The sequence below is a fragment of the Lepidochelys olivacea genome (assembly GCF_965140295.1).
Source record: "Lepidochelys olivacea isolate rLepOli2 genome assembly, chromosome: 2".
Taxonomy (NCBI): domain Eukaryota; kingdom Metazoa; phylum Chordata; order Testudines; family Cheloniidae; genus Lepidochelys; species Lepidochelys olivacea.
The window spans coordinates 44,187,256-44,211,838 of record NC_140412.1 but is presented as its reverse complement, the minus strand read 5'-3'; the positions used below and the strand labels follow the sequence as shown (position 1 = coordinate 44,211,838).

At 44.2% G+C, this 24,583-nt stretch overlaps 1 protein-coding gene across 4 annotated transcripts in view; it reads right to left on the bottom strand.

Moving 5' to 3' along the window:
• Positions 1–5,763: 5,763 nt before the first annotated feature.
• The window catches only part of RAD54B (RAD54 homolog B), a 126,431-nt gene continuing 107,611 nt past the window's right edge, over positions 5,764–24,583 (bottom strand). For all 4 annotated transcript variants that reach the window (XM_084618376.1, XM_084618375.1, XM_084618377.1 and 1 more), the window contains 5 exons: positions 16,402–16,577; positions 13,207–13,468; positions 11,687–11,753; positions 10,584–10,784; positions 5,764–6,955 (listed from right to left, as the gene is read on the bottom strand). In XM_084618376.1, coding sequence (XP_084474502.1) covers positions 6,735–6,955; positions 10,584–10,784; positions 11,687–11,753; positions 13,207–13,468; positions 16,402–16,577 — 927 coding nt within the window. In that variant the 3' untranslated portion in view covers positions 5,764–6,734. The remainder of the gene's footprint in view (positions 6,956–10,583; positions 10,785–11,686; positions 11,754–13,206; positions 13,469–16,401; positions 16,578–24,583) is intronic.

The window sequence follows — 24,583 nt, the reverse complement described above, 5'->3', positions numbered from 1 at the left end:
ATGGGTGGGAATTTGAGAAAACTGAATACCAAGGGAACATTGCCACAATCTGTAAAATTGAACAGTGTTATTTTATGTCTCCCTGACTCACTCTTGTCCCTAGCCTTGGGTGGACAACTAACCCTGTCACTGGCAATCAAGTCTTACCTCCTAAACTTCTCGGTTTCCTGTGCTCAGTTACCTTCCCTGAAAATCAGCAACTGTGTTTGTCGTGTTGTCTTTGCCCCTCTTCTATCACACCTGCAGAAATGTACAATGTATTGCTTCATCCCAACAGCAGCACATTGGCTTGTCAGGCATAGACTGCAAGCCGTTGTGAAGCATTCTCTGGTACTTTTGAATGGAATCTAAACTAAATTGTGATAGAAAACAAAAACAATAGATTACCTACCTTGGGTGTTTCTGAGATGCTTAAAACCTGATTTTGTAATGCACCTAATGATGCAGATATAGACATACAGTTTGCGCAGAGAAAATCTATGTTAATTATTATGCAGCTCATACTTCAGATTTATTTTCCTTACCAGAATTTATCTTTGCTGAAATTTAAGTTTGCTGAAAGTGTGTGTGAGAGAGAGCGAGCGAGAGAGAGATTTATTACCAGTTTCAAAGGCTGTCTAACTGGTGACACCATTGCAGCAGTGGGGATTTCTCTTTGGAATTTCCCATTTAGTATTGGCACTGACAGCAAACAGAGGGCATGATCACTTTGATTAATAAAATGTGCATGACATTGCTTAGCAACCAGAGGTTGTTTCTCTGACTAACATTCTCAGGCAAGGCTCATGTGAAGGTCACTTTGTATCACCGAGGAATGCAGGAGTCACAATCTCATTTTCATGAGCTCAGAAGAGCAGGAAAGAAATGTTACTTACCTAAATGGTTTATTACGACTGTTCTAATGCAGCAGGGACATTTTAGCAAGCACAGGTGAGATGACAGCAAAGGTTGGAAGGACATCATGTGCAGATGGAGAGAGTGCAGCTGGGAACTGTGTGAAGACACATCTGTTGCAAAAGTACTTGGTTTGCTATCGTCTGTTTAGTTCTCCCCAAAAGGCTACTCAGTGTAACAAATGAATGACTACATATCATTTCAATGTGGCAAATACAGGAAGGACCTCTAAGGATACAGCTTTGACACTCTCCTGGAAACCATGTGAAACACGGTCTCCTTGTCATTAGGCTGGTGCAGTGTTAACTCCTGATAAACAGCCAAAGCCAAGCACAGCCTGGCTTTCACCCTTTCTTCCACAGTGATGTTCACACACTTTTGACACTCTGACACTGACTATATATTAAAGAAGGCTATCAGGCTATGTATAGTATAAATTCACCCTCCCCAAAACAGTTGTTAAAAACCAACGCAAGTACATATACCACCACCAAGGCACTAGAAAAAGCCAGGAACCCCCTGTTGACACCCTCACTCAATCCCTGCAATTGACAGCCATGATTTCATTTTCTGCACGTTACCCCACTCCCACCCCCAACTCAGGAGTCTCCTCCCTCTGCCTCCACCCTTAAGCCATCTTCTGACACCAGTCCCCTGACTCCTTCCGCCTCCCACTTACAAGAGGGGGCAGGGAGAGTGAGAAACTTGGACCTGGAGTGTCTGATGAGCAGCGACTTCTTCCTGCACTTGGCTACAGGGGAATGCTTGTCAGACTGACCTGAAGAGGTTGGTCACACTGGGACTCCAGCTAAGGAGAGTGAAGCTTTCTCCCAGAGCCGGGGGGCACAATTGATCCTACTCTCCCCATCCTCCCTCTCCTTTTCATGGCTGTTTAACTCCCTTGATTTCCCTTGCTCCAGGGAGACTGGGGGTGGACATATGGGGCAAATAGGCATGTTGTGGGGCAGGAGAGCTGCTATCAGCCTACCTTAACAGTGTTCTTGTTTGCTTGTAGAATCAAAACAAAGCTATGACAGACACATATGTAAGTGCTGATAAATGCCTCAGCTACACTAGCAAACTGAGCCTTTGCTGGCAATGGCTGTGAGCAATGGGTCTGCTTAACTAGGGCAGAAATGATGCAGCCCATGACTAGACTGTTTTCAGCACCATTACAGGGAAGTGTGACTTAGATGCGGTGGTGCCAGATCCCTGCACACACAGCGAGGCCTGGACCAGTGACAGAGAACACCGTTTTCTACAGTCAAGTGGTGAAATTGTAGAGTCCATATAAGGGGCAACGCGACGGGCTTGGCAGTCAGGTAAAGCACGGGTAACAGGCGAAATAGCAAATGCTACTGCCAGCCAAGGGAGCTCAAAGATTAGAGTGTCTTATCAGCACAACTATTATTCACATATTAAATTCTCCAAATCAGAGCAATGAGAACACAGGGCCATGTGTTTCCTTGCCATGTAACTCATGTGTGGGGGTGATGGGGGAAGCAAATTAACGTAAACACTGGCTGCGGTGAAGCCATTCTCCTTCCACCCCACTTCGCTAGACTGGTAGAGATGCAGAGTGGGTAGGACACAAAAAAGCCAAGGATCTGCAGAGAACCCAACCTCCCCCCCCCATCTCTGTGCTCCCCTTTGCCCCCTTCCTTCACAAAGGCAATTGCAGAGCATATAGTCTCAGTTGTAGGTTCATAAGCCATTTCAATGCCTCTTCTGTGATGTTATGGATATCATCCAATTCATCTTTGCATCCATATTGGGGCCCTGTGTTATGTGTTCGATGGTTTGGATGTTCTCACCAGTTTCACAAAGGGGAGTCTCTGATTTTCCATAGAAGAGTGGGAAGAGAATCTTTGTGGCAAGCAGTAGAGTATCTTATCTGCTTTATAGCAAGCACTTTGCTTGCAGCTGTACCACCCCATTCTGTGATCTCATCAAATCAAACAAGCTACAAGGGGTAGGTCTTGAGAGACCAGCAAGTAAATCACAAGTGATGCAAGGAGTGATGCTGATGAATTCCTCTGAAGTCAATAGTGAATCAATGTCCCAACATGGCATTAGGGGTTCTGTGCTATTGAAGACACCACCATCCAGCTGATTTCCTAACCTGGTAATTGGTTTTCTGCATGTCAGTACAGTAATTTGTAACTGAAGAGGTCATCTACCCATTCTTTGAACAGACATGCAGCTCCAATAGCCAATCACAAGGCAGGAAAATTGCTGCACCGTCTGCTGTTTTGCTACTGCTTTGACTTCAAGGTGACTCCTAGTCTAGTTAAACTAAAACTCGGACCTATTCAAATAAAATGAACAGATAAAAAAAATAGTTTATATATTTGACAGAAAGGAACAAATCAACCGACTTGTAGGCAAGTTGGTTTTTATCCCAGTGTACTGACAGCTATGGCCAATTCAAAAGGGATGTAAAAGTGGAGAGTGAGGAGTATACGTTGGCAAGGTGGTGTGAGTCAAACCAAACAAATATAAAGCGAGAAAAGGGAGAATTTAAGTTGCTGGGTTATATATGGTGAAGGGGCTAGAAGGTGAAAGGTTTCAGAGTAACAGCCGTGTTAGTCTGTATTTGCAAAAAGAAAAGGAGGACTTGTGGCACCATAGAGACTAACCAATTTATTTGAGCATAAGCTTTCGTCAGCTACATCCGATGAAGTGAGCTGTAGCTCACGAAAGCTTATGCTCAAATAAATTGGTTAGTCTCTAAGGTGCCACAAGTCCTCCTTTTCTTTTTAGGAAGGTGAAAGTTGCAGAAACTATTAACAGGCAAATGTTTACTTCAAATTAGGTTTGATGTGGATTGAAAACCAGTTGAAAGGCCATAACCAAAGGGTAATGACACTGACCAATTTATCTAACTGGAGAGGTTTCTGATAGGGTACCACTGGGATTGCCCTAATAGTCAGTTGGCTTGCACGGTGACAGGTTTCAGAGTGGTAGCCGCGTTAGTCTGTATCAGCAAAAACAACTAAGGTGCCACAAGGACTCCTTGTTGTTTTTACTAATAGTCAGTGTTATTGATTTAGGGCCTGATTTTGCAATGCTTACTCAGCTACTTATTAACATAGCTAGTTCCTTTAAATTGGAGAATTGCATTCTATGTTGTAAGCCCTTCCAGTTCTTCTCAGGATCTGCCCATTGCCTGTAAGGGGCCTATCACACTTTTGGTGATATGTAAATACTAACATACAACTGTTTTTAAAAATACCCTTGTATTAAGTTTATCCCTCAGTAACAGAACCTCTTTAAGGTAGAGCAGTTGTTTCCTCTCGTTACTTTGTACAGCCTCCCAGATGGTCACACGACAACATATCAGTTATTTAAACTGCGTATGAACAGAAAAACACAGTTTACATCTAAGTTTCATTCCATGGAAAGCACATGAATGAACGACTCTCCTTCCACATGCATTTGGCCTGCAAAAGCTGAAATCTCACTTTGCAAATTCCTGATGATAACCCAGGGCAATTGGCAAAGATTGTTTGAATCTGGCATTTTAGAAACTCCTGAGTTTTAGTCTGCTCCGCCAGCAGCAGTATTAACTGAATAGAAGCATAAGAAATTTTTACTTGGACGGTCAATTTATGAATGAACAATGAGGTAGTTCATGTGTATGTGTGGGAGACAACACTGCCATCACCTGAATTAAAGAAGATGTGAACCAGGGTGAGTAAAGCTGGAATCAGGAAAACCAGTCACTTGGAGCTGAGCTTAATGGAGACAAACAATTTTTGTAATAAAACAAACATGTGCCCCCCTGAAATCAGGGTAATCCCCAATCCAAAACATGGTGCATTTGAGTCTCTTTAGCAATATGTACTGTACCAGGAATAATAGGGTAGATTCTCTTCTGCATCCAAGCCCTGTTTGTCTAGAGTAGGTGTGGCAGGGTGCCTGTTATGTCTTGCTGATTCTGTGGCACACTTTGCCCTGCTGTGACAGAGCAGCAGTGTGGCTGATTTAATCTATGGTAGTGGAGTTTGGGGTCTAAGGCACAGATCCTCAAAATTATTTAGGCTCCTAACTTCCAGCCTAAATATCTTTGAGGATCTTGGCCCAAGACACTATATGCCATCTGAGGACTGGTGTAAAGGAGAAGAGTTCCCCTACATGCTTACACACCAGAACAGAAAGTGGTAGGTGCAGAAACCAGCTCTCCTGCTTTATGCCAGCTGAGAACTCCCACCCCCAACAGGGGAACTCTCAGCTGGCATAGAGCTGAGCTGGAATTCTAGCCAGTAGCGGCCTAGACTGTTACTGAGCATCTGGGTTCATATTAACCAAAATAAACTGATCATGCGGAAGAATAAAAGGTTTTGACCATAGAGAATTTGCACCAGGTTATTTCATTCTGATCCTCAATGGAGGACATAGACTCACACACCAACAGAACTTGTCTTTTTAAAGTGTTTACATTTTAGTGCCCCCCTCAATCTCTCACTTCCCTCCCCTACTTAGACTACCCAAAATCATTGCATTTAGAAAGTTCAGTGCTTTCTTTGTTCCTGTCATTAGTTCTCTGCACTTAAATACCATGACAGGTGCATCAAAAATAGATTCACGGTGGAGTCAGTGGGAACCAGGGCGATGGGAGCCCTAAATGTTGTGAACAACTAAAATGGAGGACAAATCAATTAGTTATTTCCTGCAGGTTGGGCTTTATAGTGGACACTCCAGAAACCTAACATAGTTACCAACTGTTCTGTCTTTATATAGCACGTAACACACTGATCAATTATTAGGGCCCCTCAGCACCACCACAATACAAATAAATAAATACCAATGAATTCCAAATTACAATTTTAATTTTATTAAAAGTGATTTCACTTTCTATACACTTCTAGTATTCCTGGAAATAATGCCACATTTTTGTTCATAAGATTCCATTTTTCACATTTGTGAATAAAATATTCTTCTTATAGAGAGGAATTGCATAGCTGAGATACCACACAAGGTATTTTTAAAGCTATAATTGCTATTTCAGATTCTTATGCCTGATCACATAAAGAAACAAATCATCATCCTGATATTATACTGCAATTACATTGTATGCATGCTTTGAGATTCAGAAAAATATGTTCGCCATATCTATTTAGATAGAAATAACATGCACCTGCATTGAGTATAGCTGGGAACCACAGAATGTTAATTTCCCCAACTAAATGCACCGTGCACTGCTGTTTCTTATAAAAGATGGTCAAACACAATTAAGTTGTGGTCTCAGAATCTGGGTCTGATGGACCACTATGCTATTCTAGTTTTATGCTGGGGTAACTCCACTGAAACCATGAGTTATATTGGGGTAAAGCTGGAGTAATGTAGTGGTGAATCAGGCCCATTATCTTTACAGGTGCAGAGACAAATCCAGTCAGAGATTTGTAAACATCACATATATACTATAGCCTAATGTACCTTCTAACATCCAGCTAAGTTGTCATCTCTGTATTATTATTATTAATGTATTATTATCATTGAAAGAAAACTGTCAGGTAGTTTGGGCCTAACTAGGAGGTTGTGCAAAATAGTTTAAACCACTACTAATTATTATACCAAACCAGCAGATGTGTTGAAAAGCAAATTAAATTTTTAAAATTCTTTCAGTTATAACTATTTACTAATAAGTTACTTTTAATCTGATGGTATCTCTCTAACTTTACAAAAAACATCAACAGCTGTACATTTACACAAAAACCTCCTCGTAAAAACACTGAGTTTTGGCAGCAACATAAAGGCATCTGCATACTTTACTTTTCTTTGAAGACTGTCACCAGTGAGTACAAGGCACATCATGTACATGGAAAAATAATTTAGTTTTATGGAGTGGGAGTAGCTGGATTGGTTACATTCTGGAAAATAAAAGAAATACTCGTCTTTATTCTTTCAAGGAAGGGATCAGCAAGAGTCTGGTGCTGCCCCGAAAAGTGTTTCCATTGCATCAGCTGCGACATAGAAAGAGGTTTCTTTGAATCAGCCTTCTCATGATGTTGTCCAAGCTGGCAACCTTTATACACAGAGAGCTTTTCTGAAGAAGGATCTGAAAAGTGATAAAGTGAAACAGAGATTGAGAACTACCAAGAAAATTCTCAGTCTGGATCAGTATTGTATTTTCCAGAACAGCAAGTGCAACCTTCTACACCAATACAAGCCACACATACACAAAAACGTAAATTACTTGTTAATTTTATTTCTCAAAAATCCCCCTCTGCAAGCCCAGAGTACAAGTCCTGGTACAAGTAGATGGAATGCAAAGTTTCTTATCTGATCATTTCCTTTCTGCTAGCAGCATCTCCTGCAATTCTGTGACACATGGGCTATTCCCCTCTTCTCTGCAGTCCTGGAAGTGGTTCAGTGTTGCAGCTTGTGCTGCTATGACCCCCTTTTCTGGCTTCCTGCCAGGAGTCATTCCAGAGCTGTGGAGAACGTCTTAGAATAGGAGTAACAATAACCTGAATCCCGACCAGTGAACTATGTACAGTGGGCTACTTGGCCCACAAACTGTAGATATAGAAATGAAACGTTGTTCTTTGGTTAATAAAGCCATACAGGATAGGAAGAATTGTGGGAGATGCTGCTAGCCGGGAGAAAATCACTGCTAAGAAATTTTCCATTCTGCAGCTCAGCATCTCCCACAATTCTGTGATGTAGAGGAAGTAGCGAGCGGTGAACGTTCCCGTCCTCTTCAATTCCCAGACGTACCCCAAAGCAGCCTGCCCTTCCTCCTCCAACCAGCCTGCCCCGCCCATCCTCTGAGGCCCTGAGGCCCTTTGTTTCTTGCTCTCCCTGCCCTCACTCACTCGCTCATTTTCACCAGGCTCAGGCAGGGGGTTGGGATGTGTAGGGGGGTGAGAGCTCCGGCTGGGGATGTGGGCTCTGGTGTGGGGCCAGGGATGAGGGATTTGGGGGGCAGGAGTGGGCTCCAGGCTGGGGGGTTCAGAGTGTGAGAGGGGACTCTGGACTGGGGTAGGGGTTACGGCGCAGGGGGGATGTTGACGGATCCAGCTGGGGGTGCAAACTCTGGGGTAAGGCTGGGGCTGAAGGGTTTGGGGTGCAGGAAGGTGCTCCAGGCTGGGACTGAGGGGTTTTGAAGGCTGGAGGGGGATCAGGGTTGGGGCGGGAGTGGGGGGGGAGATGAGGGCTCTGGCTGGCAGTGAGGGCTCTGGGGTGGGGCTGGGGATAAGGTGATTGGGGTGCAGGAGGGTGCTATGGGCTGGGACTGAGGGGTTGGGAGGGTGGGACAGGGATCAGGGCTCAGGCAAGGGGGTTGAGGTGCAGGGGGCGTTGAAGGCTCTGGCTGGGGGTGAGGGCTCTGGGGTGGGGCTGGGGGGTTTGGGATGCAGAAGGGCGGGAGGGGGATCAGGGCGGAGGCAGGCGGTCAGGGAGTGGGAGGGGGTCAGGAGTGCAGGCTCTGAGTGGCGCTTACCTCAAGCGGCTCCTAGAAGGCATGTCCCCCCTCCGGCTCCTATGCAGAGACGAAGCCAGGCGGCTCTGCACACTGCCCCCGCAGCTCCCACTGGCTGCAGTTCCCAGCCAATGGGAGCTGCAGAGCCAATGCTTGGGGCGGGGGCAGCGTGCGGATCCCCTTGGCTGCCCCTATGCATAGGAGCTGGAGGGGGGACATGCCGCTGTTTCTGGGAGCCTGTCTTGGCCCTGCTGCACCACTGACTGGACTTTTAACGGCTCGGTCGGCGGTGCTGACCAGAGCTGCCAGGGTTCCTTTTCGACCAGGCATTCTGGTCAAAAACAGGACACGTGGCAATCCTATCCTCTCCACACTAGCCTGCCCCTCTTCTTCCCCTCCAGGTACCTGCCACGATCCTGCCCCTCCTCTTCCAGGCACCCCCAACCAGCCTGCCCCTCCTCTTCCTCTCCCAGGCACCCCTCTCCACCAGCCTGACAAATACCCCTCAGCTCATGAACCCCTACACCGACCCACCCCAGTAACCTCAGACCAGCATCCACCTTTAGTATTTCTGTAATGGTATTTTTTGGCTCTTGCATCTTACTCTATCTAATTGTGTGGCTGCTTATATGCTTACCCTTGTCAGAGTATTCCCTTTCATCCCTGGGATGGGAAAAAACTGGCAGAACTCTATATGAGAAGCATAATGCAAACAGCTTGCACTCTCTGACATCTCCATAACTACTTGGACAAAATCAGGGTGTGCACGCAATTTTTTTCCCTCTGGGAAGGTCTACAATACTCCTGTAACTGTATCTCTTGATCAAGTCACTATCAGGATACTAGGTAAAAAACAGGCCCTGCACGAGTGCCCATAGAAAACATTGAGCTGGATCCTCTAGGTATATTTTACCAGCTCACATGAGCTCCATTTCCCTCTCAAGAACTGAAGCTCCAGCTTTTCAGCCATGAAAAGAACACAAAGACAATGAAATCAGTGGATTGCTTGTCAGAGTGCTTTAATCAAAAGTAAAGTGAAAAACAAAAAACTCTTCACTATAAAAGCACCCTATCTTAACTATACAACCTCTGCCAGACTTTAGGTGAGAAGGGGAGGAGAGGAGAAATGAGCAAAACTCTAGTCTATCTGCTGGAAACATATAAACAACCAAACAGGGTCAACCCCTTTTTTAATTGCTTAATTTCCTGTCTGCATCTGCTGGTAAGAAGACACACATTTAGATGGAAGACTTCGGAGGATTTTAGAAGAATAATTCTCACCACCTGCATTTTTACTTAGTGCTGTTAAAATTCAATTTAAAAATGTTGTAGATATTTCTTTGGGTCTCATTACTATGATAGCAGAGAGTGTCTACTTAGAAGAGATCCACATTTGCCCCATTATCACACTAGTAGCGCTATTATAGATGAGCGTCTCATGCCCATCAGAAGAAGGGAACTTATTGGGGCAACAGATGCACCTGTTTCTTAGACGCTGGGTCTGTCATAAAGGTTAGACCTGATGGAGAGCGACCTTAATGAAAACAAGATTAAGACATTTCAAAAAAAAATATGAAAACAAAAAATCCTATCCCTAATTTAAATCAGCTATATGCAAAAAGGTATTAACACCACACCACAAAGAAAGAGTGGAAAAGGAGGTATTAGGAACACTAGTGGATATGGTACTATTTGTATCCTCGGCATAGGGCAGACAGAAGCTGGGGGTCTATTTTTGCGCCTTTCTGCTGACTGTTCTAATCACTCTTCTCCAATTTTAGACAGTGACCTTGCCGCAAATGATTGTCTGTACTTTGGGCACTACACCTTTGGCCAGATCCTCAACTGATGTAAGCTGGTACAGTCCCAGTCAAATCAATAGTGCAACAGTGATTTACACCAATTGATAATCTAGTCCCTTGTTTGTATCATCTAATCATTCTTGCTCTTGATACTTTCTTTCTCTGAGTTTCATAAATTATCTTGCCTGATTATAACCATTGTCACTAGTCCAATTTGCCCTGATTGGTTTAGGGATTTAAGAGGCTGTTAAAATTAGAGGTCATTAGTTCAAGGAAGGAATCTTTTCTCATCATCAGCTGATGAAAGGGTCCTGTGGATTTGAAAATAAAATCAGGCATAAGGCAATATCATGAGGATCCAATAAAGAATTTCATTACTTTAATCCTCTTGTAATGGGTGTCACTGGAAATGGATGGACCAACCCTGCAAGTGCCAAAGAGATAAAGAACAGAAAGCTCACTTTGATGTTCTTTCTTTCCCATACAGTTGCACTCAAGCAGGTCATGGGTAACACAGCTGGAACCTTCATGTAGTATAAAGAGGTTTTTAAGTTCCTCAGTGGAAAAACGGATGTGTTCAGATGTCTTGGAAAGGTCTACAACTGCCCCAGAAAGGCCTTGCTTGCTGATCTGTCTCTGATAGATCTTTTCTTCTATTGATCCTGCATTGAAAAACATCATATACATAAGATTAATTTTGGACCAGTATTTCTAAAGGTAGATTCCACTTACCTGATAATTGCATAATTGGAAATGTTGGAGTATTACCTTCAGTTACTAAAAGAATAATCAGAGCAAAGCATAAGAAGGGCCATACTGAATCACACCAAAAGTCCATTCAGCCCAGTATCCTGTCTATCGACAATGGCCAATGCCAGGTGCCCCAAAGGGAGTGAACCTAACAGGTAATGATCAAGTGAACTCACTCCTGCCATCCATCTCCACCCTCTGACAAACAGAGGCTAGGGACACCATTCCTTACCCATCCTGGCTAATAGCCATTAATGGACTTAACCTCCATTAATTTATCCAGTTCTCTTTTAAACTCTGTTATAGTCCTAGCCTTCACAACTTCCTCAGGCAAGGAGTTCCACAGGTTGACTGTGCGCTGTGTGAAGAACTTCCTTTTACTTGTTTTAAACCTGCTGCCCATTAATTTCATTTGGTGGCCCCTAGTTCTTATATTATGGGAACAAGTAAATAGCTTTTCCTTATTCACTTTCTCCACACCACTCATGATTTTATATACCTCTACCATATCCACCCCTTAGTCTCCTCTTTTCCAAGCTGAAAAGTCCTAGCCTCTTTAATCTCTCCTCATATGGGACCCGTTCCAAACCCCTAATCATTTTAGTTGCCCTTCTCTGAACCTTTTCTAATGCCAGTATAAGCAAAGCAAAGCAAAGCAAAGCAAAGCCAAGCCATATGTTTATGCGATTTCCAAAAGTTCCCCACCCTCTTCTTATACTTGCCTCCCTCCAAGCCTATGTTAGAGTAGCATTTACAAGATTTGCCTCCCTCCAGCCTATGTTAGAGTAGCATTTACATTTATAATATTTCTGACCTGTAGTTAGCAGTCTGTAAATATGCACAGTGTGTTTCTGACCATCTCTCCACACCCTGGCCATTGCCTAAAGAAGATAAAAAGGTAATGATGTTATTTGAACTCTCATTACACAAAGAACATTAGCTAAAACGTTTATTCTTTTCTAATCAAGTTCTTAGCACTTGCTAGCTCCTTAAAGGGACACTGTCAAAATAAAGACAATTTTTTGGAAAATTTTATCTGTATTACTATTAAATCTTAGGTTATTAAATCTGAAAAATTTTTAAAATCTATTTGCTTCTAACATTTACTCTCTCCCTCTCACCTTGCCTAGATTACCACATGAAATTTCATTTCTGCTAGCCCTAGTTTCACTTGTGGTTTTCAGGTATTAGCATGACTCTATTGGATTTAGGTTTCTAACACTGCACAGGCGTTTAAGTTCCTCCCCCCAATACTTTTTTTCAATATTTATAAAAACAGTGAAAACATCCATTTCAGTTGGGTTTGGAAAATCAGTTTTTGCACAAAACCTTTAAATCTAAAAAAATTACTTGACAGCGTCCACTTAAGTGAATTTTTGGCAACAGTTTAAGGGTTACAAGTACATATTCAGCATATGTGCACAAAGCACAAGTTTCAATATTTAGCAAGCTGTAATATTTGTGGCTGATTTTACTAGACTGTGTTTCAAGCAATATGACAAGTGACCACATGATGGTGCTGATGAAGATCAGGAACAAGAGTAAAGCCTCTGAGTTCCATGCAGGTGATAGGCGATTTATTGAAATTGTAAGAAATTCTTTTTAAAGACATTTAAAATTTGTTAAAAAAAAGTTTTATCCAAGCACTCTTATGCCAGATAAAACAATACCCACAGAGCTACCACAATCATTACAAGAATAGCAGTAACTTTATTTTTTTTTTTTGTAACATCTGCTGCCATTTGATTTTGTCCCTTTCTTCATGCTACTCAGGACCCCCCCCTCCCCCCTTAGCTCAGATGTAGCTGAGTTCCCTCTTCACCAGCACACACCACACAAAATGATCAGTTTTAATTTCATTTTCTTTTGGGAAACATAAGAAAGAGATGATGACCATTCTACTAGAAAATCAAAGTCAACAGAAGACTGGGCCTTATAAGAAACCCCTCCAGGGAGATCAGAGATTTATTCCCCTACACTTTATGCTCCTTGTTTATCCCAATCAGCTGTTCTAATTTAATTTTACCCTGAATATTCAAACTAGAGACAAGCATCTCCTGGCTGAATGTCACAATACAAAAAGAGACCCAACAGCTGATCGATATGGATAAAGTTGCATGGAAAATCCTTCAGATGTGTTTCTGATATGGAGACAAAGCTAATTTAAACATTCTCCTTCCCCACATAACTACACTTGTCTAGATGCAGGCTGAGCAATATTCAATAATGGACCAGTGAGAGATTTAAGGTCTGACATTTTAGAATCTATCTCCTCATCAATTAAAACCCCATTTGGTCCACATCCCGTCCCTGATACACATAACTGTATCAAACCTGAATATCTGTGGCTGGATTCCAGTCAATGTCATACAAAATTAAATGAGATGCTCCAACAAGGTTCAGACCTACACCGCCAGCCTTCGAACTCAGCAAAAAGATAAACGCTGAACGGAATTTATTATTAAAACTATCCACAATCTGTTGCCTCTGGGAGACAGGAGTGTGTCCATCGAGTCTTGTATAAGAGTATCCATAATGTTTGCACATCTCTTGCAAAATATTCAATGTCTGTGTATAATTAGATACCAACACAATTCTGTCAATCAGAGAAACAAAGAACTTGTTATGTTGTGCATAAGTAGTTAAATCTAATGAAGCATTATATTTATTTATTGTAGAAAACTGAAGAAATCAAATCACAACTCAGACAAAAATTGCACATCAGCCTGACTTTACTCACCTCTCTTTAAAAATGAAATATTTGACATTGCAAATAAAGACATGTCAGACCTACTGTGAAGCATTCAAATAAATTATTAAAGTTATTTTTTCAACAGGATTTTGCTTAATGTACAAACAGGACCAAGCACAGAGACTGGATTATAAAATTTCTACTTACACAAACTAGGTCTCGTAAGAGGAACTATATGCACCTGTATGTGGCTCCACTTAAAGAAAAAGCTACTGTGAACATCACCACACAATTTGAGAGATTTCTGAGTAGGAGAATTACAGATGAGCTAAATGGGGGCATTCATCTGAAGAAAATTCCTCCTCCCCAAGCTGGGGTTTGGATAAAATGGGATGAGGGAAAAAGGAGGGCAAATGACTTTGTAAATATTACAGATATTTCTGGTAAACTGGTCTCCAGGTCTTTTGAGCTATTGATCTCCCACTTACTTCTACTACATCAATGTTTTATCTGATGCACTTATTATTCCATAATAGGGTGACCAGATGTCCCATTTTTATAGGGACAGTCCTGTTTTTTGGGGCTTTTTCTTATATAGACACCTATTATCTCCCACCCTCCGTCCCGTTTTTTCACAATTGCTATCTGGTCACCCTACTCCAGAATCACTTGGTTTCAGAGATTCGCAAACTCCCCCTTTAATCTCTGGGGAAGATTGTACTAAATGGGGAAGGGGGAAGAGGTCTAACTGAAGCAGTAAGACTTGTCACAAAGTAATGCCTCCGCACAAGCTGTAAATCAGTGGGTTTCAAACTTTTTAGGCTGCGTACCCCTTTCCAAATAATGTAGTCTACCGTGTACCTGTCTGAGATAGACAGAGGCAACATGGGGGGTAGAGGGGCATGTGGGGGCAGATTACATATTACGCATGCGCCCCAGGTTTCTGCCTTCCATTTAGCAACAGCTTTTAAAGGTTTTCAAACTGGGGTGCACGCCCCACTAGGGCGGCATAGCAGAATATTCGGGGGGGAGGTGGCAAGGCCAGATGGCTTGGGCCAGCCCCACATGGTGGGGCTCAGGGAGGGAGAGCCACCTCCATCCCCGACTCACCTCAGTGGGCCACCTAGCCTGTCAGGGTTGGGGGGGGCACACAACCAAAAATTATAATTCAAAGTATCAGCATAACAGCTGTGTTAGTCTGTATTTGCAAAAAGAAAAGGAGTACTTGTGGCACCTTAGAGACTAACCAATTTATTTGAGCATAAGCTTTCGTGAGCTACAGCTCACTTCATCGGATGCATACTGTGGAAAGTTTAGAAGATCTTATTATATACTCACAAAGCATGAAAAAATACCTCCTCCCACCCCACTCTCCTGCTGGTAATAGCTTATCTAAAGTGATCACTCTCCTTACAATGTGTATGGTAATCAAGGTGGGCCATGTCCAACACAAATCCAGGTTCTCTCACCCCCACCCCACAGCAACTCACATATCACACAACAGAACCACTAACCCAGGAACCTATCCTTGCAACAAAGCCCGTTGCCAACTGTGCCCACATATCTATTCAGGGGACACCATCACAGGGCCTAATAACATCAGCCACACTATCAGATCCTCGTTCACCTGCACATCCACCAATGTGATATATGCCATCATGTGCCAGCAATGCCCCTCTGCCATGTACATTGGTCAAACTGGACAGTCTCTACGTAAAAGAGTAAATGGACACAAATCAGATGTCAAGATGCCCCCGACGTTCTTGTTAAACCCTGGATTTGTGCTGGAAATGGCCCACCTTGATTATCATACACATTGTAAGGAGAGTGATCACTTTAGATAAGCTATTACCAGCAGGAGAGTGGGGTGGGAGGAGGTATTTTTTCATGCTTTGTGTGTATATAATAAGATCTTCTAAACTTTCCACAGTATGCATCCGATGAAGTGAGCTGTAGCTCACGAAAGCTTATGCTCAAATAAATTGGTTAGTCTCTAAGGTGCCACAAGTCCTCCTTTTCTTTTAACTCAAAGTAGGGGCTCAGCTCAAAAAATTTGAAAAAATAGTGTGTGGAGGTGGTGCTTCCTCCCCATGCCCTGGTGCATGGGGCTGATGCCCAAGCTGTCTGGCATCCCTGCTTGCCCCACTGAATGTTCCTTTGTGCCCCCCTAGGCGGGCATGCCCCACAGTTTGAAAACCTCTGCTATCAATTAACAGTAGGATGAGACAGCAGCTCCCTTTGTACAGACACACTGGGGAGTGCTTCTTCCCGACATTTTCTTTTGAAAAGTAACTTATAGACAGCTAACGTCTCCTAAAATGGAGTAGAAGGAAAACCCTGAATGATAGCTAGTCATAAACATGACTATATGGGAGAGAGCTCAGTCTAGTAATTAAAAAATATTTTATTGAACAGTTTAAAATACTGAGCACATTAAATGATTACCCGAAGGGACACAAAGTGCTGGAAAGTCTATGCAAGTAACAGGCAGTATGTCACAGAACGGTAGTTTCAGTGTGAGACATCTGCTTAGTTGGTAGAACTCAGCATGAAAAAGAAAACAACCAGATAACTGTCCAGAAATAACAAAAACAGAAACTTGGATAAGTGTCCACCAGCTGTAATTCCTATGTTAATAATTTTAACAAGAGGCAAAGCTGTAGAGTAGAATACATGTACGTATGAATAAGTATGCTTGGTAGCTGTGGGAGTGACAGATCCCTAAGGGTAAATATTTTGGCATCATGTTTGTGTGAAAACAGCAAGTGGGAAAATCAAAGGGATCATCTAAATTCAAAAGTAGCTAATATGTCTCTCCTACCTTTCTTCTCTCTCACCTTTCAGAAGGGCTGAGTTCACGGATCGCTGCCAACAGCTTTGCCAGGACCTGTAATTTTCCTGAGTCAGTTTCAGTGAAAGTGGTGGAGGTATAATCTTGTGGGAAAATATCTCTTAAACCTTCATAAAGATTGGATTCCTCACATTCATCACAAGTTGGATTACATTCTTTTTCCTATTAAAAAAGATTAATCTGTGGTAGCTGCATGACTTTTTGAAAAGGTACTAAAAAAAATAAGCTTGTCAATATTTTCATTATGATTACAGAAAGGCATCAGAGAAAGATAAGATCAAGAACCAGCACACAGATTTTAATGAACAAACAAGCCATCTGGCTGATAACCTCTCATCATTGGCTCTACTGCAATTTTTACAAACCATTGTTATAATAAAATTAAACTTGATTCTATACCCTATAGACTAATGTCTCATCTACAACTGGATAGAGGATGGGGAAGAAAATAGTACTGCTCACTCCTGCTTCTCTGATTTAAAAGAAGTAGTTACATGACATCAGAAACAAATGAGAGGTAAACTCATGCTTTGTTTGCTCCTGCTTCATTCTGTGCTAGCTTATTACAGAGCTTTAAGGCATTTATTTTTGAGAAAACTGTTCTCTTCCCAACCAGAGATTAGGAACTGAGAGGATGAAGAGCAGCTATCAAAGGTATAATGGATCCAGAATGAAGGGGTAGAGGAAAAATGGTAAAATCACTTAGCTGCAGTCTAACAATAGCTATATCAGTGTAATAAAAATAACAGCAATAAAACCAACTTGTGTTTATATCTCTCTCTCCATCCCACCAATTTCTAAGAAGTTAAGCTTTCATGTTAAAAAAAAGTTTCTAGCATTTACAGTTGTGAAGCAAATTTACTGAACGAACATAGTATTCTCTCTGAGTCATAGACACAGACTGAAACAATAGCTCTTGCACTCTTGCAATAGGTTTACACTTCTATTTATCTCAATTAATGTTGACTCCCAAGAAGAGGTCCCCAAACTGTGGGGCATACCCCACCCTCCTAGGGGGGTGTAGAGGAACATCCGGGGGATGCGGCAGGGTCTGGGCCAGCCCCCATGGGGGACAGGGAGGGAGCACCACCCAGCCCCTCCGCACCCCCATCTACTGCTCTGGTTGTGCCCCCAGCCGCATCCCCAGATCCCAGCCTCGGCCTGGCTCCGCTCCCAGCCCTGACCCTTACCGCAGCCTGGCTGCAGCTCCACCCCTGCTCCCACCTCCAGCCTCAGCCCCTGGCCACGACCCCGTTCCCAGCCCCAGATCCACCCCCAGCCTTGGCCCCCTTACCCCTGTCCCTGCCCCCCCTTACCTCGAGCCATGGCCACCACCCCAGCCCCGGTGTGTGGGGGGGGGAGGTGAGGAGGAATAGATGGAGTAAGGGGCGCACAGCCTTCAAAGGTTTGGGTCCTGCTGCTCTAAAGGCTATGGATGTTAATTTTAATGTCAATCTAATTATACCATTTGCAGCTGACATTTTAGTAAGATAACTGAGGGAATCATAGAAATGTAGGGCTGAAAGTTACCTCCAGAGCTCAGCTAGTCCAGCCCTCTGTGCTGAGGCAGGACCAAGTATGCCCTACACCATCCCTGACAGGTGTTTGTCTAACCTGTTTTTAGAAACCAATGACAGGGATTCAACGACCTTCCTTGGAAGCCTATTCCAGTGCTTAACTATGCTTATAGTTAGAAAGGTTTTCCTAATATCTAACCTAACTCTCCCTTGCTGCAGATTAAGCCCATTACTTCTTGTCCTACCATCTGCAGACAAGGCGAACAGTTGAACACCATCCTCTATAACAGCCTTTGAAGACTATCAGGTTCCCCCTCAGTCTACTTTTCTCAAGACTAAACAGGTCCAGTATTTTTAACCTTTCCTATAGGTCAGGTTTTCCTAAACGTTTATTGCCCTGCAATTTATCCACATTAAGAAAAATGTGTGGTGTCCAAAACTGGACACAGTAGTCCAGCTGAGGCCTCACTAGTATTGAATAAAGCTGGTGTCATAAATATAAAGGGAAGGGTAAACCCCTTTGAAATCCCTCCTGGCCAGGGGAAAGCTCCTCTCACCTGTAAAGGGTTAAGAAGCTAAAGGTAACCTCGCTGGCACCTGACCAAAATGACCAATGAGGAGACAAGATACTTTCAAAAGCTGGGAGGAGGGAGAGTAACAAAGGGTCTGTGTCTGTCTGTAGTCGTCTTGGCCGGGGACAGAACAGGAATGGAGTCTTAGAACTTTTAGTAAGTAATCTAGCTAGGTATGTGTTAGATTATGATTTCTTTAAATGGCTGAGAAAAGAATTGTGCTGAATAGAATAACTATTTCTGTCTGTGTATCTTTTTTGTAACTTAAGGTTTTGCCTAGAGGGGTTCTCTATGTTTTTGAATCTAATTACCCTGTAAGATATATACCATCCTGATTTTACAGGGGGGATTTCTTTATTTCTATTTACTTCTATTTTTTATTAAAAGTCTTCTTGTAAAACACTGAATGCTTTTTCATTGTTCTCAGATCCAAGGGTTTGGGTCTGTGGTCACCTATGCAAATTGGTGAGGCTTTTTATCCAACATTTCCCAGGAAAGGGGGAGTGCAAGTGTTGGGAGGATTGTTCATTGTTCTTAAGATCCAAGGGTCTGGGTCTGTAGTCACCTAGGCAAATTGGTGAGGCTTTTTACCAAACCTTGTCCAGGAAGTGGGGTGCAAGGTTTTGGGAAGTATTTTGGGGGGAAGGACGCGTCCAAACAGCTCTTCCCCAGTAACCAGTATTAGTTTGGTGGTGGTAGCGGCCATTCCAAGGATAACGGGGGTAATATTTTGTACCTTGGGGAAGTTTTGACCTAAGCTGGTAAAGATAAGCTTAGGAGGTTTTTCATGCAGGTCCCCACATCTGTACCCTAGAGTTCAGAGTGGGGGAGGAACCTTGACATGGTGGCACAGTGGTGGGATTAACCTGAAATCATTTTGAGATCCAGTTGAGATTTTTTGAACTAGAAATACAGATTTTAAAAAGGAATTTTTAGGAAGTCCAGAAGGCAGCTTTGAAACTGAAAGCAGCTTGGTTTCTCTCTGCTTTGTGGCCAAGCAGAGCCAAAAGGGGATTATCTTGTGAATTGCAGATTTTCTTTGCCTGGAGGCAGGGTACTTAACTCCTGCAGGGAAATTCACAGTCTTCCAACCCAGAGGTTTTTTTTTTTTCTTTTCTTCCTAAAAGTAAATAGGGGGTGTGTGCTCTACCCATCTGCCTGGAGACAAAAGTGGCAGGGTTTTTTTTAGGATTTTGATTTTTTGTTTTGTTTTGTTTTACAAGGAGCACAGGTTTGAAAAGAAATTTTTTTCTTCTTTGGGCTGGGTAAGCAGGTTTCCAAGTAGTTGGAGGTTTTTTGCTTTAATTTGGGCCCAGAGCAGAGACAAGGGAATTGTCTTTTTCTGTAGGCTGACAATCACTATCAGAGAATAGGTATTCTATTCCAGCACAGCAAAATTTTACAGCCAAGTTTTGTTTGTTTATTTCTAAACCTCGGGTGTAAAGTTAGTTAAAAACAGAGAGGTTAGAATGGCCAAATCCTCAGCTCGACTACAGCTGGAATTAGCCAAATTTCAGGCTGAGGAAAAACAAAGGGAACATGAAAGACAGATAGAACTCATGCAGCTGAAGAAGGAACAAGAAAGGGAGGCAGAACAACACCAAGAGGCTGCCCACAAGAGGGAAATGGAGGCAAGGAAGCATGTGGAGGAGGAGAGGGAAAAAGAGAGGAAGCATGTGGAGGAGGAGAAGGAAAAAGAGAGGAAGCATGTGGAGGAGATGGAGAGGATAAAGGCCCAGCAGAATATACCAACAAACCCTAGCAATCCTTCTCCAGGTACCACTTCCCATCCCAGAAAGTTCCCCACCTACAAGGCAGGTGATGATACTGAGGCCTTCTTAGAAAACTTCGAAAGGGCCTGCCTTGGGTACAACATCTCTACTGACCAATACATGGTAGAGCTGAGGCCGCAGCTCAGTGGACCCTTAGCTGAGGTGGCAGCTGAAATGCCTAAAGAACACATGAACAAGTATGAACTGTTTAAATCCAAGGCGAGAGTCAGAATGGGGATAACACCCGAGCAGTCTCGTCGGAGGTTCAGAGCCCTAAGGTGGAAACCAGACATGTCATTTACCCGACATGCCTACCACATTGTAAAACATTGGGATGCCTGGATATCAGGAGCAAGTGTTGAATCTCCAGTAAATTTGCCCTTCCTAATGCAAATGGAACAATTCTTAGAGGGTGTTCCTGAGGAAATAGAAAGATACATCCTAGATGGGAAACCCAAAACTGTAATTGAGGCAGGAGAGATTGGAGCCAGATGGGTGGAGGTGGCAGAGAAGAAGAAAACTGGTCGCAGTTGGAGCGGAGACCAGAAGGGACCACCCCAGACCACACCCTATTACCGGGGGCCGCCCAAAGCCCCACCTACCTCCCAAAGAACCCTCCAGACCCCTTATCGTCCCACCACCCCGTTCTCCAGCAACCCTCCTCGCCCCAGTGACCCGTCAGCTGGACGATGTTTTAAGTGTAACGAGCTGGGGCATGTAAAGGCCAACTGCCCCAAGAACCCCAACAGATTACAGTTCATTGCACCGGAATCACACCCGAGGTCCACAGGCCCAGATACCTCCCAGATACCCTTGGAACGGAGGGAAACTGTGAGTGTGGGTGGGAAGAAGGTCACCGCGTGGAGGGACACCGGAGCACAAGTGTCAGCTATCCATGCTTCCTTAGTGGACCCCAATTTAATCAACCCAGAGATCCAAGTGACGATTCAACCCTTCAAGTCCAACTCTTTCAATTTGCCTACAGCCAAGTTGCCTGTCCAGTACAAGGGCTGGTCAGGAATGTGGACTTTTGCAGTCTATGATGATTATCCCATCCCCATGCTGTTGGGGGAAGACTTGGCCAATCATGTGAAGCAGGCCAAGAGGGTGGGAATGGTCACCCGCAACCAGGCTAAACAAGCCGTGAGGCCTAGCTCTGTTCTGGAAACTTCTATCAGGACCCAGTCAGAGGTGATGGACCTGGACCCCAGGCCAATGTCTGCAACAGCAGTAGTGGATCCAGTCCCAGAGACCCAGACGGAACCAGTCCCAGAACCGGAACCAGCCAAACAACCAACACCAGACCCCGAGTCAGCACTGAATCCAGTACTTGCAACCTCAACACCAGAGGGCCCCACCGAACCTGAACTGGCAGCAGCCGATAACCCTACACAAGAGGCTCAGCCGGAGCCTGAATCCCAACATAGTACACCAGCGGAGAGCGGTTCACAGTCAACAGAAACAGCTCCATCCCCTATATCGCTTCCAGAGGGACCAAGCCTAGGTCCACAATCCCATGAGGAACTGATGTCTCCAGCATCAAGGGAACAGTTCCAGACCGAACAGGAAGCAGATGAAAGCCTCCAGAGAGCTTGGACGGCGGCACGGAGCAACCCACCGCCTCTCAGCTCTTCTAATCGATCCAGGTTTGTTGTAGAAAGAGGACTTTTATACAAGGAAACTCTTTCTGGGGGACACCAGGAAGACTGGCATCCTCAGAGACAGTTGGTAGTTCCAACTAAATACCGGGCCAAGCTCTTGAGCTTAGCCCATGATCACCCTAGTGGCCATGCTGGGGTGAACAGGACCAAAGACCGTTTGGGGGGGTCATTCCACTGGGAGGGAATGGGCAAGGATGTTTCTACCTATGTCCAGTCTTGTGAGGTGTGCCAAAGAGTGGGAAAACCCCAAGACCAGGTCAAAGCTCCTCTCCAGCCACTCCCCATCATTGAAGTTCCATTTCAGCGAGTAGCTGTGGATATTCTGGGTCCTTTTCCGAAAAAGACACCCAGAGGAAAGCAGTACATACTGACTTTCATGGATTTTGCCACCCGATGGCCGGAAGCAGTAGCTCTAAGCAACACCAGGGCTAAAAGTGTGTGCCAGGCACTAGCAGACATTTTTGCCAGGGTAGGTTGGCCCTCCGACATCCTCACAGATGCAGGGACTAATTTCCTGGCAGGAACTATGAAAAACCTTTGGGAAGCTCATGGGGTAAATCACTTGGTTGCCACTCCTTACCATCATCAAACAAATGGCATGGTGGAGAAGTTTAATGGAACTTTGGGGGCCATGATACGTAAATTCGTAAATGAGCACTACAATGATTGGGACCTAGTATTGCAGCAGTTGCTCTTTGCCTACAGAGCTGTACCACATCCCAGTTTAGGGTTTTCCCCATTTGAACTTGTATATGGCCGTGAGGTTAAGGGGCCATTGCAGTTGGTGAAGCAGCAATGGGAGGGATTTACACCTTCTCCAGGAACTAACATTCTGGACTTTGTAACCAACCTACAAAACACCCTCCGAACCTCTTTAGCCCTTGCTAGAGAAAACTTACAGGATGCTCAAAAAGAGCAAAAAGCCTGGTATGATAAACATGCCAGAGAGCGTTCCTTCAAAGTAGGAGACCAGGTCATGGTCTTAAAGGCGCTCCAGGCCCATAAAATGGAAGCATCGTGGGAAGGGCCATTCGTGGTCCAGGAGCGCCTGGGAGCTGTTAATTATCTCATAGCATTCCCCACCTCCAACCGAAAGCCTAAGGTGTATCATATTAATTCTCTAAAGCCCTTTTATTCCAGAGAATTAAAGGTTTGTCAGTTTACAGCCCAGGGAGGAGACGACGCTGAGTGGCCTGAAGGTGTCTACTACGAAGGGAAATGTGCTGGTGGTGTGGAAGAGGTGAACCTCTCCATGACCCTTGGGCGTATGCAGCGACAGCAGATCCAGGAGCTGTGCACTAGCTACGCGCCAACGTTCTCAGCCACCCCAGGACTGACTGAACGGGCATACCACTCCATTGACACAGGTAATGCTCACCCAATTAGGGTCCACCCTTACCGGGTGTCTCCTCAAGCTAAAACTGCTATAGAACGGGAGATCCAGGATATGTTACAGATGGGTGTAATCCGCCCCTCTGAAAGTGCATGGGCATCTCCAGTGGTTCTAGTTCCCAAACCAGATGGGGAAATACGTTTTTGCGTGGACTACCGTAAGCTAAATGCTGTAACTCGCCCAGACAACTATCCAATGCCACGCACTGATGAACTATTAGAGAAACTGGGACGGGCCCAGTTCATCTCTACCTTGGACTTAACCAAGGGGTACTGGCAGGTACCGCTAGATGAATCTGCCAAGGAAAGGTCAGCCTTCATCACACATCTCGGGCTGTATGAATTTAATGTACTCCCTTTCGGGCTGCGAAATGCACCCGCCACTTTCCAAAGACTTGTAGATGGTCTCCTAGCGGGATTAGGAGAATATGCAGTCGCCTACCTTGACGATGTGGCCATATTTTCGGATTCCTGGGCAGACCACCTGGAACATCTACAAAAAGTCCTTGAGCGCATAAGGGAGGCAGGACTAACTGTTAAGGCTAAGAAGTGTCAAATAGGCCTAAACAGAGTGACTTACCTTGGACACCAGGTGGGTCAAGGAACTATCCGCCCCCTACAGGCCAAAGTGGATGCTATCCAAAAGTGGCCTGTCCCAAAGTCAAAGAAACAGGTTCAATCCTTCTTAGGCTTGGCCGGTTATTACAGACGATTTGTACCGCACTACAGCCAAATCGCTGCCCCACTGACAGACCTAACCAAAAAGAAACAGCCAAATGCTGTTCAGTGGACCGGAAAGTGTCAGAAGGCCTTTAACAAGCTTAAAGCGACACTCATGTCTGACCCTGTACTAAGGGCCCCAGACTTTGACAAACCGTTCCTAGTAACCACAGATGCATCCGAGCGTGGTGTGGGAGCAGTTTTAATGCAGAAAGGACCTGATCAAGAATTCCACCCTGTAGTGTTTCTCAGCAAAAAACTGTCTGAGAGGGAAAGCAACTGGTCAGTCACTGAAAAAGAATGTTATGCCATTGTCTACGCTCTGGAAAAGCTACGCCCATATGTTTGGGGACGGCGTTTCCACCTGCAAACCGACCATGCTGCACTAAAGTGGCTTCACACCATCAAAGAAACTAACAAAAAACTTCTTCGGTGGAGTTTAGCTCTCCAAGATTTTGATTTCGACATCCAACACATCTCAGGAGCTTCTAACAAAGTGGCTGATGCACTCTCCCGTGAAAGTTTCCCAGAATC